The sequence below is a fragment of the Hyaena hyaena genome, unplaced genomic scaffold (genome assembly GCF_003009895.1).
Source record: "Hyaena hyaena isolate Hyena2069 unplaced genomic scaffold, ASM300989v1 scaffold_62, whole genome shotgun sequence".
NCBI lineage: Eukaryota > Metazoa > Chordata > Mammalia > Carnivora > Hyaenidae > Hyaena > Hyaena hyaena.
The window spans coordinates 3663467-3675903 of NW_024080694.1; the positions used below are offsets into that span (position 1 = coordinate 3663467).

General features: G+C 50.0%; 1 protein-coding gene across 1 annotated transcript in view; it reads right to left on the minus strand.

The window, feature by feature from the left end:
* Positions 1 to 12437, minus strand: part of ZHX2 (zinc fingers and homeoboxes 2) — a 162499-nt gene that overhangs the window by 12792 nt on the left and 137270 nt on the right. The window contains exon 3 of the mRNA XM_039232020.1: positions 1004 to 3744. Coding sequence (XP_039087951.1) covers positions 1007 to 3526 — 2520 coding nt within the window. The 5' untranslated portion in view covers positions 3527 to 3744 and the 3' untranslated portion in view covers positions 1004 to 1006. The remainder of the gene's footprint in view (positions 1 to 1003; positions 3745 to 12437) is intronic.

Here is a 12437-nt window from a genome sequence, read left to right on the forward strand (position 1 = left end):
CCCGCCCTGGCCCGCAGCGTGGTCACACACGGGCACGGCCTGGCAAACGAGGACACAAAATCCACCCGCCCCTAGCGAGACCAGGAAACCGAAGGACTCCATAAGAATCGGCTTTTCGCTCCCTTCGCTGCTTCTGTTCTGGCCAGGACCTGCACCCCGTCCTACACACGCCTCCTTGGAAGGGACCAGGAGTTCATGATTCCTCTGGAGCCTTCCAGCTCCTAGATAACATCTCAGGAAGGACCGGACGAGGTCATCGTGTGGCATACACCTATTCCAGACCACTGGCACTAGACATCTTGTCGCCGAAATTCCCTGGCTCTAGGGAACGAGTGACTTATGATGGACATGTGGACCCCGAGAGGACATGTGCTCCAGACCACACCGGTCAGTAAAATCCCCAGACCCCAAGCAAAGACAAGACTCCTGCTCCTCTCCTTTTGGAGTCTCCCAGATGCTCAGTCTGTGTCTGCTCACTCTCTCGCTCTCTCTCCTCTGCTCTCACTTCCTGCTGGTTCGCATCTGATTTCCATCCTGCATGAAGCCAAGGACCCTTTTGACTGGTCCTGTGGGACCTCTGGGTCCTCCGCCCTGGCCTAATGGCATCCCTGGTTTTCTTCTTTTTTAATTTTTTTAAATGTTTTATTTATTTCTAGGAGAGAGAGAGAGACAGCGTGAGCAGGGGAGGGTCAGAGAGAGAGGAAGACACAGAATTCGGAACAGGCTCCAGGCTCTGAGCCGGCAGTCAGCACAGAGCCCGACGCGGGGCTCGAACCCACGAACTGCGAGATCATGACCTAAGCGAAAGTTGGACGCTTAACCGACTAAGCCACACAGGCGCCCCCTTTTTTTTTTTTAACTTTTTTAAAACAAGAACCTTTAAAAAGAACCCGTCATCTGTGTCAACATCTCCATACCCTACAACCTGGATGGACCCTGGAGATACAGAGAAAGCAAGTCAGCATCCTCCCCTAGTTACCTGGGGGCAGCGGGGGGCTGTTACCTGTTAGGCCTGGCCAGCCTCGGCCGGGGTGCTGTCGGAGTCCGAGCCGGCCTGCTCTGTGGTGCCTTCGGCTGCGGTCTGACTCCAGCTATCTGACCTGTCTGAGACGGCGTCCTCCTCTCCGACCGTGACCTCCACCCAATCCACAACACCTGACTCCTCATTCTCGTCGCTGCCCTGGCCGTCCTGGCTGCTGCCCTCTGACCTGTCCGAGGCGGCTTCAGAAGGCTTGGCCGGCACCCCGTCCTTGGCTTGATCGTTGCTCACTTTCACCCTGGGCACCAGTTTCTCCAAGTCCTCTTCACAGAGCTTTTTGGGGTCCTTGTAATGTTGCTGACCCACGTCACTCCCGTTCTTTGGGCTCTCAGCGATGATGGTTTTCGCTGCTTTCCTGGGCGCGGCGTCGTAGCCGTGATCTCCCGCTATGTGCTGGTGCTGGTACTGCTCCATCCACTTTAAGGTTCCGGTTTTTAGCAAGCACCTGTTCTCCTTGAACCAACGCACAATTTCAGTCCGGACCAGGCCGGTCTTGGCTGCTAACTGGTCATACTCCTGGGGAGTAGGCCACTGGGTTCTTGCAAACGTGCTCCGCAGCAGGTGTACCTGTTCTTGGTTTTTCGTAATTGCTGGTGAAGGACTGGGCAGAGAGCTGGCTAACTGGGCACCAGAGAGCTGGTCAAGTCGAGACAGAGCACCGTTGGGTGCCACCACGTCTTGGCCTTTTTTGCCAGTCCCCATGGAATCCAAAACTGCTTGTTCCATGGTGTCCCGAAGCTTCCGTCTCTCTGAGAACCAGGATTCAATCTCTCTCCTGCTCAGCTTGGTTTCCACCCTTAGTCTATCCAATTCTACTTGGGATGGGAAAGAGCTTTTCAAAAAGCTGTCTTCCAGGATTTTAACCTGACCCTGTGTTTTTTCTTTGAATTTCTGTGGGGCAAAGTCTGGGTACGCGTGGTACGTGCGGCCGTGTCGGGAGGCTGCGATGGCCAACTGGTCTTTGGCAAGGGATTCGCTGGTGATGTGGACGATACCTCTTTGACACCGATACCGGTGATCGCTGAACCACTTCTTGATCTCACTTCTGGCAAGGCCGGTCACCTCAATAAGCCGATAGACCTCAGCGTCATCAGGAAACTGGCTCTGGAGAAAGCTTGCCTTGAGATGTGCAATCTGCTCCTTTGTCTTCTTGCGGTCGCTGGCTGGGGTCAGCAAAGGGTTGGCCGCCACTTTGGGTGGGGGCTCTGGCACCTGAGCGACGTGTGGACGCTTGGGCTCGGGGGCAGCTTGGGGAGTCACCAAAGGTCTCTTTTGGCCATGGTTGGTCACTCCGGCCACGGCAAGCGTGATGGGGGAGCAAGAGACGGTTGTTGACCCGCTCGTCACCTGAGTCAGCACCAGGCTGGTCTGGCCGAGAATCTGGCACGGCAGAGCCGTCTGGAGGATGGGTTGTGACATCTTTGTGGGGGCCAGCTGGGCCGGCAGCACGGTGATCGTGGGGGGTACTGACTGGATGGTGCCATTAAACATCTTTTTCCGGGCCTCCTCCACCTCCTCCGGGGACCAGCTGATGCCGTGCTTTAAGCGCTGTGTGGCAAACCAGATTCTGATGTGCTCTTCTGGGTGTTTGGAAGCAGCTGTTAGCCAGGACAACTCGGCCTGGGTTGGGTAAGGGAACTTGTTGAAGGAGTTGATCATGGTGGCATTTGTGTCCAGGGCAGAGTTGTATTTGGTAGTATTCAGTGGGACAGGGACCTTCGGGACAAGGTTGATATTTGGTGGGAGCTGGACAGAAGGCGTGACGTGCCCTAACGTGTCCTGGAGAAGCTCCACGCCTCCCAGTCTCGAGAGGATCTCAGCCGCGTCTGTCACCAGGCGGGCAGTCCCTTCCACGTGGTTCTCGGGAGTGGCCTCCTCTGGCTTCTTGGGCACCTTCTTGGCATCAGCTTTTGGTTTCCCTGGCTTCATGATGGGGGTTTTACTCACTGAGATTCCAGGATCACCGTCGCCGCTTCCCAGGCTGCTGGTGGTGATGGACACAATGTGGTTGGTGGCTTCGATGGACTGCTCTAAAACAGTTTGATTATTGCGCTTGATTAACTTCAGCTTGAAGTTGGTCTCCCCGGGATGGAACTTGGAGTTGTGGTCAGACAAGGAGTCGTACTTTTTGGTTGTGAAGTTACATTCGGCACACACGTAGAGGGGGTTGAGAATCACGTTGGGGTGCTGCGTGTCAACGTGTTCTGTGAACTCATTCAGGTTTTGCGTGGAGTAGGGGCAGTATTTGCATTCATAACCACCTTGGAGTTTTTTGGATTGGTTTTCCCCTGTAGATTTCACCTCTATCACTTCATTTTCTTTGGAAGAGTTCTCAGGTTCCACTGTCCAACTGTCCTTGGCCGCTTCAGGCTGTGGCGTGCTGATTCCTTTTTCTTTGGCCCTGTCTCCTTCCTCGGGCGCATCTTGTTCTACCACTTGTGATGTCCGAACCATGCACGGAGTTGTGGATTTTCGCTTGCTTGCCATGTCTGGGTGCAACAGCTTAAATTTGGGGAGGGGGGCAGGTGGGGAAAGGGCAGTGAAATTTTTGGAACAAATCAGATAAAAGGCTTTGGGCTTTATTCCCCCTCCAATGGCTTTGGCTTCCCTTGAATGCTGAAGTCTAATGTTTGAGTGTCCAGAATGATCTCAGCACAAAAAATTGTAACTGCTCCAGTGGCTAAACACAAGAGGCAGCATCATATCTGTGGGACAAGAACAAAGATAGGGTCAGTGTTCATCTATAAGGCAGAAGAAATTAGCATTTCTTTCTAGCCCACCCCAACCGGCACCCACAATAAAGCAGACACCTAGGTATGCACGGAGTGTGAAGGAGGGTGCACGTGAAAATAAAAGATCACATTCTTCTCTTCCTTTCTTTGGGAAGGGCAGGGGAACCCGTCCAATGCAAGCAAAGGAGGCAGGGCACCCATTCATGTTTTGAGGCAAACAGATACAGAAATGCAGTGAAGACACCAGGCTCTGAAGTGGGGGGTGGGGTGGTGGAGATGAGATTTCGAGATATCACTGGGCTCTCAGGCTGCTTTAATTGACGGTTACATCGGAAGCAAGATGCTTACCTGGGGCCAGCAAATGGTGTTTATATGGGCATTAGAAAATGGATATCAACTCTTGTTTCTTATCACAGGAGTTAAAAAACCAGGATAGAAATCCCAGAAAATGCTCTGAAGTATAAAGGAGAAAAAAAACACCCCAAAATACTGTATTTCCTTCATTTCATTTGAAAGGTTCCCCATTTCTATAAATATTGAGCAAACTAATGACTTAAGAAATGGCTGCATGATATTACCTTGGAGGGATATACACGCATGATATATTTAGTCATTCAGCTTTTGTTGGACATTTAAGTTGTTTCCAATTTTTGGCTCTTCTCAACAAAACTGTAGTCAACACCCTGAGTCCTCATTTCTGATGAGTCCTTATTTCTACCTTAGGATGGATGCGTACACACAATAGCACTGGGTTAAAGAATATGCGCATTTTAAGTTCTCCTGACTCACACGGCCAACTTTTGCATCAGTGGCCCTCCCCCTGGCAGGGAATGAGAATGCCCAACTTACCATTCAGCCTACATGGAATATTACCATGAAAACACTTTGCCAATTAGATAGGGTTAAACAATTTTTTAAAAATAATTTTTTTAATGTTCATTTTTGAGAGAGATTTAGAGACAGAGTGCGAGCTGGGAAGGGGCAGAGAGAAAGGGAGACAAAATCCGAAGCAGCTTCCAGGCTCTGAGCTGTCAGCACACAGCCCGACATGGGGATCAAACTCACCAACTGTGAGATTGTCATATGACCTGAACCAAAGTCGGACGCTTAACCAACTGAGCCACCCAGGTGCCCCAGGGTTAAACCATCTTAATATACTTTTGTGCTTTCCTTCATTGCTAATCAGGTTGGACTACTTTCAGAGATTTACTTGCCCTGTGTGTTCTTTCATTTAGAATTGCTTATTCATGCCATTTTTCTCTTGTGTTGCTCAACGGTTTTACTATTAATTTACAAGAGTTGTCTCTATGTTGAGTATCAGTACTTTATTATATCTGTTGCAAAATGTTTCTAGTCTGTCATTTACCTTTTATGTTCGTATATGGCATTTTTTCATGTCTCTACATGCAAAAGTTTTAAGTTTTAGGCAGCAACTTTGCCAACCTTTTTCTTTTGTGCTCCTTTCACTGTGACTTTATATACAGAAAGTGGTTCCCAGTTACAGGAAACAAACTGCTCGTTACCAGAGAGGGGAGGGTGTGGGGGGCAGATGAAATAGTCAAAGGGGATTAAGAGGTGCAAACTTTCCGTTATAAAAAAATAGGTCCTGGGATGTAATGTACAGCATAGGGAATATAGTCAATAATATTGTAATAACTTTGTACAGTGACAGATGGTAACTATCTTATCGTGGGGATCATTTCATAATGTATAGAAACATGGAATCGCTCCGATGCACACCTGAAACTAACTGGATATTCTATGTCAATTATACTTCAACAGAAAAAAGTAAATACAATCACTTGCATGTTAAAAAAAAAAAAAACAAAGTTATTCCCTGCCTTGATAGCTGAGACATATTATTCTATGTTTAGAGTGTTTTAGCTTTATTTGTTACATTTAACTCATTTTCAGTTAAACTGATCTTGGGTTAAGCTATAAGATTGAATTCTAACCATTTTTTTGAAAGTTACCAATGAAGGGCACCTGGGTGGCTCAGTTGGTTAAGTGTCCGACTTTGGCTCAGGTCATGATCTCATGGTTCGTGGGTTTGAGCCCCGTGTCAGGCTCTATGCTGACAGCTAGCTCAGAGCCTGCAGCCTGTTTTGGGTTCTGTCTCCCTTTCTCTCTGACCCTCCCCTGCTCGTGCCTTCTCTCTCTCGGAAATAAATAAAACATTAAAAAAAATTAAAAAAAAAAAGAACGTTACCAATGATCTCATATCATGTATTGTGTTATCTACTCACTAATTTGTGAAATCATCTCTGTCATATATCACATTTTTATATATACTAGGGCCTTTCTGGGTCATCTAGTTTATCTCTTATCTAGCTATTGACACTCATACTTATGCCTTCCTTAATTTTATTATTTTTTTTTTGTAGATTGGAGTATGTTTTATTATCTGGTATAGTGAATTCCTCCTTATCACTCATCTTTTGCAAAACATTTCTGGGTTATTTTGATCAGTTTTCTTCACATAAATCAATTCTTATAAATCAGAATCATCTGCAAAATAAAATCCTGCTAGGATTTTGATTGGAATTGCATTAAACAAATATTAATTGGGAGTACAGGAACAATTTGCTTATTAGAAGTAGCAAAGCCGGGAACTGGCAGCATCTAGTGTCTAAATGTAGTGTAGAGGCTGCCTTTTGTTTTGTGGTTAAAGAAGAAGGGGGAGAAGAAGGGGAAAATAGTGGGGGAGAGGGAGGGAGGCAAACCATGAGAGACTCTTGAATGCTGAGAACAAACTGAAGGCTGATGGAGGTGGGGGTGGGGAAGGGGGGTGACGGGCATGGAGAAGGGCACTTGTAGGGATGAGCACTGGTTGCTATATATAAACCAACTTGACAATAAACTATAAAAGAAAAAAAAAAGGAGAAGGGCGATGTGTTTTGAAAGGAGTAGAGCTGACATCTGAGGAGAAGAGAAAGGGAGAGATGGCATATTACCTCCTGCCCCCCCCCCCCCAATAGGCTTGGGGTTGAGTCCCACTGAAGACACTGCTCGAGTGTGGACGTGAAGACTTATTTTTATGAGCAACTCTGAGGGGCTGCGACCACACGCATCTGCTTAGGGGCTCAGGACTCGGGGAGGGGCATTTCCCCTCGTGAACCCAGAACCCAGTTATTCCAACGAGGATCCCCGGCATTCCCATGCTGCATGACGTCATCAGCAGTGGGTGAGTGTCCCTCAGGACACTGGTGAGGAGAGGACGCGGGCACAGCAGAGCAGAGGGGACTGTGTCTTTTTGCTGACCACACCCAAATTGACATCTTCAGCCTCCATGTCCCTGCTGATGAGACTCCTGATTTCCCCCTCAGCCATACGCTGCCTCCTCCAGAGTTTCTCACCTCTGTCAATGGCTCCACCCACTGGTCATTCAGCCCAAACCCTCCTGGGCTCACCCCAATTAATCCGTCAGCAGCCCTGTTGACTCTATCTTTAGAATAAACCTAGTATCGGACCACTTTGCAGTACTTACACTTCCTCCGTCCCTGCCTTGTCTAAGCTACCATCATCTCCCACCTGGAAGTCTGTGGCAGCCTCCCAAGCATCTCCTGCTTCCTTCCTCTCCGGAGCAGAGGGATGTTTTAAGATAAGAATCAGTTCATGTCACCTTTCTGCACAAAGCCCCTTCTTCAAGCTCTTATAGCAGCCTGTAAACCCTGGCATGTTCCGGCCCATACTTCCCACTCCCTGTCAAGCGTCACATTCTGGCTGCTGGAGCAGGTGTATCCCTTCCATCTCAGGGCCTCTGTCCTAACCCCCCACCCCCGAGCTCCTCTGTGCTCACGTCTCCATTTAAAAGTCATCCTCGGGGCGCCTGTGTGGCTCAGCTGGTTAAGTGGCCAATTCTTGGTTTCAGCTCAGGTCATGATCTCTCGGTTAGTGAGTTTGAGCTCGGCATTAGGCGCTGTGCTGACAGTGTGGAGCCTGCCTGGGATTCTCTCTCTTTCTTTCCCCTCTCTCTGCCCCTCTTCTGCTCACTCTCACTTAAAAATAAATAAACTTTAAAACAAAAATAAAAGGCATCCTCCTACAGAGAGGCCCTTCCTGACCACTACCCCAAGCAAGTCAATGAATCCCTCATTACGGTTTCCTTCCCCTGCTTGGTTTTGCTTTCTTCATAGCACTTTTCAGTATTTAAGATTTACTTATACATTTTGTGATTAAAGGAGGGAGGAGAGAGGATTTACCTACTACTTGTTTATTTCTTCCTCTAGAACTTTCAATATGCCAGCCACTAGGCCCATGTGGCTCTTCGAATTTAAGTTAATTAAAATAAAAGAAAATGGAAAAAAAATCAGTTCCTCAGTTACACTGGCCACATTTCAAGTGCTCAACAGCCACATGTGGCTGGTGGCTATTGTAGTAGGCAGCGCAGAACATTTCTATCATTGAGGGACCTTCTACCGGACAGGGCTATTCTAGAACATAGACTCCATAAGGCAGAAACTTTTCACTGTGCTTTCCCCGGAGTCTAGAACCATACCTGACCCATAGTAAGCGTTCTATAAGTGTTGGCTGAATAATTAAGTTACCTGCAGGGTGGCTGTCTCGTGGGGGGCCTGTGGCTGATGCGGAGAGAAGAGGCGCGGCAAAATGTCTTGCCATGTGTGCACGTGTGTACCCTCGTGTGCATGTGCACGTGCATGAGTGTATGCGTGGGTGCACTGGGGCTTATATGAGCAGAGGGGCCCTGTAAGGGGGAAGGAACTCCTCAAGTTCCACAGAGGGTGCCCCTGATGTGGCGGCTGGTGGCTACATTTGTACACGCTAGCCAAGAGACTTGGGCATCTGAAGTACAATTTTTAGAAAAAAATTTAAAAAATGTTTTTAATGTTTATTTTTAAGAGAGAGAGAGAGAGAGAGAAAGTGGGGAGGGGCAGAGAGAGAGGGAGACACAGAATTGGAAGCAGGCTCCAGTCTCTGAGCTGTGAGTACAGAGCCTGATGTGGGGCTTGAACTCACAAATTGTGAGATCATGACCTGAACTGAAGTCAGACGCTTAACCAGACTGAGCCACCCACATGCCCTGAAAAAACTTTTTAATATGCATTTGTGTGTGTGTGTGTGTGTGTGTGTGTGTGTGCGTGTGTGCGTGTGTGTGTGTGAGAGAGAGAGAGAGAGAGAATGAGAATGAGTGGGAAAAGAGCAGAAAGATAAGGGGATAGAGGATCTGAAGCAGGCTCTGAGCTGACAGCAGAGAGCCCGATGTGGGCTCATGAACCACATGATCATGACCTGAGCCGAAGTCAGATGCTTAACTGACTGAGCCACGCAACTACCCCTGAAATACAATTTTTAAGTGAGGGAGCCAAAGGAGACTCTTCTCCTGCAGAACAAAGAAATCGGGCAGGAATGGGTGCAAGGGAGAAGAGGTTTTTCTTACAGAAACTCCCCAGATGTAGAATGACTTAAATCTGTTGACAAATGAAGCCCAGAAGCGAACCAAACTATGGTAAAACATGCTAAAACTTCGCAGTGTTCCGAAAAACCGTGGTAACAGAATAAAGAGCATCTTCTAAAACTCATTTGGCAACCAGGAGTCCAAACCACAGCAGATCAAAAAGAAGGAAAGATGAAGGAAGAAAAAAAGAGAAGTGGGGGCAGACCTCAGAAAACACGGAGCCTTTGAAGAGTTAGTCTCTCGGGGGTCCCCGTGCTGGAGCTACGAGAACACGGCCCTGGGAAGAACCACCCTGGCACCACAAGGGGCTGAGAGTCTGCACAGCACGTGGCGTCGGTCCTTTTGAAAGTCCGTGAGCCCCCAGCGAGGCCAGGACCAGTGCCCGGGAAGCCTGGTCCTCGCTGGCACGAAGGCTACAATACTGCCAGCTGTCTTCGGGCTCAGACGGACACCTTCCAGAACTGGCAAAAATAAAGATGTCAAAACGCACATCACAAGCCCAGCACATCCCTTCTGTGCTGGGGGGTGAGCGTGGTGATGCACCAGCCCGGTGCAGCCCGTCTCACCCTGGCCGGCACCCCAGCAGGTCTAACCTGGGCACGGGCACATTCTGTGCCAACCCGAGAACATTCCACTGACGGGCGGCAGCACCGAGTTCTCCCCTGGCTGCCCAGCAGCGGGGGCCTCAGACCCCATCCCTGCCTTTGGGCGGGGGCCTGAGTAGGTTAGGACTAAGCACATTTGTGGTTAAGATCCTGGTGCCCGGAAGGAGCGGGGAGGTAAGAAATCTCCTTTGTTGTGACATTCCAGGCGTCCCAGCCCTCACGGGACAAGTAAGATAGAGCGTGACAAACACATGGTACATGGAAAGGGAGCCAAGGCACCCAGACAGACTTGCCTCCTTGGCATGTTTTTTTTTTTTTAATATTTTTATTTATTTCTAGGAGAGAGAGAGAGAGAGACAGCGTGAGCAGGGGAGGGTCAGAGAGAGAGGGAGTCACAGACTGAAACAGACTCCAGGCTCTGAGCTGGCAGTCAGCACAGAGCCCGACGCGGGGCTCGAACCCACGGACCGCGAGATCATGACCTAAGTGAAAGTCGGACGCTCAACCGACTAAGCCACCCGGGCGCCCCACCCTAATCACCTCCTTAAAAACCCTTTCTGAAATACAGTCACATTCTCAGGGGTAGGACTATAACTCATTAATTTGGCAGGTGGTGGAGGAGACACAATTCAGCCCATAACAGGCAGGCAGGGCAGCGCCCGCCGAATGCCCTCGAGGGTGCAAAAGTGATATATTCGTGTAGACAACAGACACTGAGCACTATGAGTGCAGAGGCGGTTCTGGGCGCCCAGGACACATGGGTAAACACACAGGCACCCCTGCTCTGGCAGAGCTCGTGTTCACGAGCGTAAATGAGCAGAAGCTCGACAGGCGAGGAGCTCGATGGGGAAAAAGTGAAGCGGTGATGAGGCTGGGGTGCGGAGCGGGGTGACCCGCAACGTCAGCGGGGAGGCCAGGGACTCCCTCCATGAGGTGCCAGGGGAGCATCCGGACGTTGCACAGACGAGGAGGAGAGAGAGTTTATGATACACAGAGCAGGCTGTGCCCAATTCCGTACGACGGGGCGGGAGGATGGCTCATGGCTTCGCAGAGGAGGGAATCGTCTCAGAAATAAAATGACCATGACTGATTAACTGCAATTCTCCTTACGATGTGGATGAGGCCGCACAACAGCTCTGCAGCGCCGTTGCAATGAGCCTCAATTTACAGAAGAAAAGCCCAGGCCAGGGAGGCTAAGTGCCTTGCCCAAGATCACACGGCAAGTTCATGGCTGGGCTGGGATTTGAACTGCACTCTTGGCACATGATGCAGCCTCCGCCGGTTAAGCAGAGCTCCGAGGGCGGAGTAGGATCCTCAGAAAGGGGAGGGTGACCCCCATCAGAGGAACGTGTTCCCAGGCAGAGGAGACAGCAGGAGTCAGGGAATACTGGAGGAACGGATAGGACTGAGGTCAAAGAGCAGGGCACGAAGGTGGACGCTGGGAAAAGGCTGGCAAGTCAGGTTAGGCAGAGACTGGAGGGCCTTGAATGCCATGCTAAGGAGCTACAATTTCATTCCACTGGCAACAGAGGCATGGAAGTAGCAGGGTCTTAGAACTAAGATCGTGGGGTGGGGGGATGGCAAGACGAGAAGGCGCATCACTGAAGCTAAGAACCCCCAAACCAAGCAGATGAACAAATAATCTTAACTGCCCCCAAATTAAACACTGAGGGCCTGGGCTGCCAGAGACACTCCTCTGTCTATCCCTACATTTGTTCTTTAAGCAGATGTTGAGGGCCCTTCCCTTTTCACCTGGAACTTTCTCCCATTCAGTGTGCACTTCCTTCCCCACTAAGGGATAGCTGGATGATTTGGCTTTAAATGTGGTAAAACTGACCTCCCTTAATCATCTTCCCAAGAGCAATGACAGCTAGCATTCACCGAAGTCCTAGCATATGTTAAGTGCTGAGTAGTTCACTTTTCAAAACCCTATGTAGACACTGAAGCTCAGAGAGGTTAAGGAGCTTGGCCAAGGTCACACAGCCTGGAGCAGCGGAGCTGGGCTATCAGCTTTACGGGGACCTTGTTGAAATACAGATGTGGATTCGGAAAGTCCGGCATGGAAGTGAGCTTCTGCATTTCTAACCAGCCCCCAGTGAGGATAGCGCATAGGTGGACCCCACGTGGAGCAGCAGGGAGCCTCTCCAAGGAAGCAGTTCCCCGCGGTCACCACTTCCCCCGCCTCCTTTCCAGAGACAGGATGGTGGCATTTCCTGCCCTCTCTCTACAAGTGGCCTGTGACCCTCAGGGGAAGTAAAAATGGGTCAGACCATCAGATCTTCCCCGGAATCTCTTTGCAAGGTGGCTGAGACACAGCCTGGCTGTCAGATGAGAGAAATGTCCAGGCTCTTGGGTTCCCGAGGAAGGTGCATGGGGAAGGTAAAGTCAGAGCCTGTGGTTGGGGGTGTCCAGCCCAAGGAGGGTCAGAGGGCAGAGCGAGTCGAGGAGCCCAGGACACTCAGGCCTCTCAGGTGGGTGTCACGCCTTCGCGGGGAGCACATGGGCCGCTCTTACGGAATCGAATCTTCGGGCTTTGGTGGGGGTGCCACTTCTCATTTTGGGGCTGTTCGCTGGGCTGTCAGAGGAAGTAACAGGGCTGTCTCTGGGCTTGCAAAGGCAGTATCTTGTCAAGACATCGAAGCCCA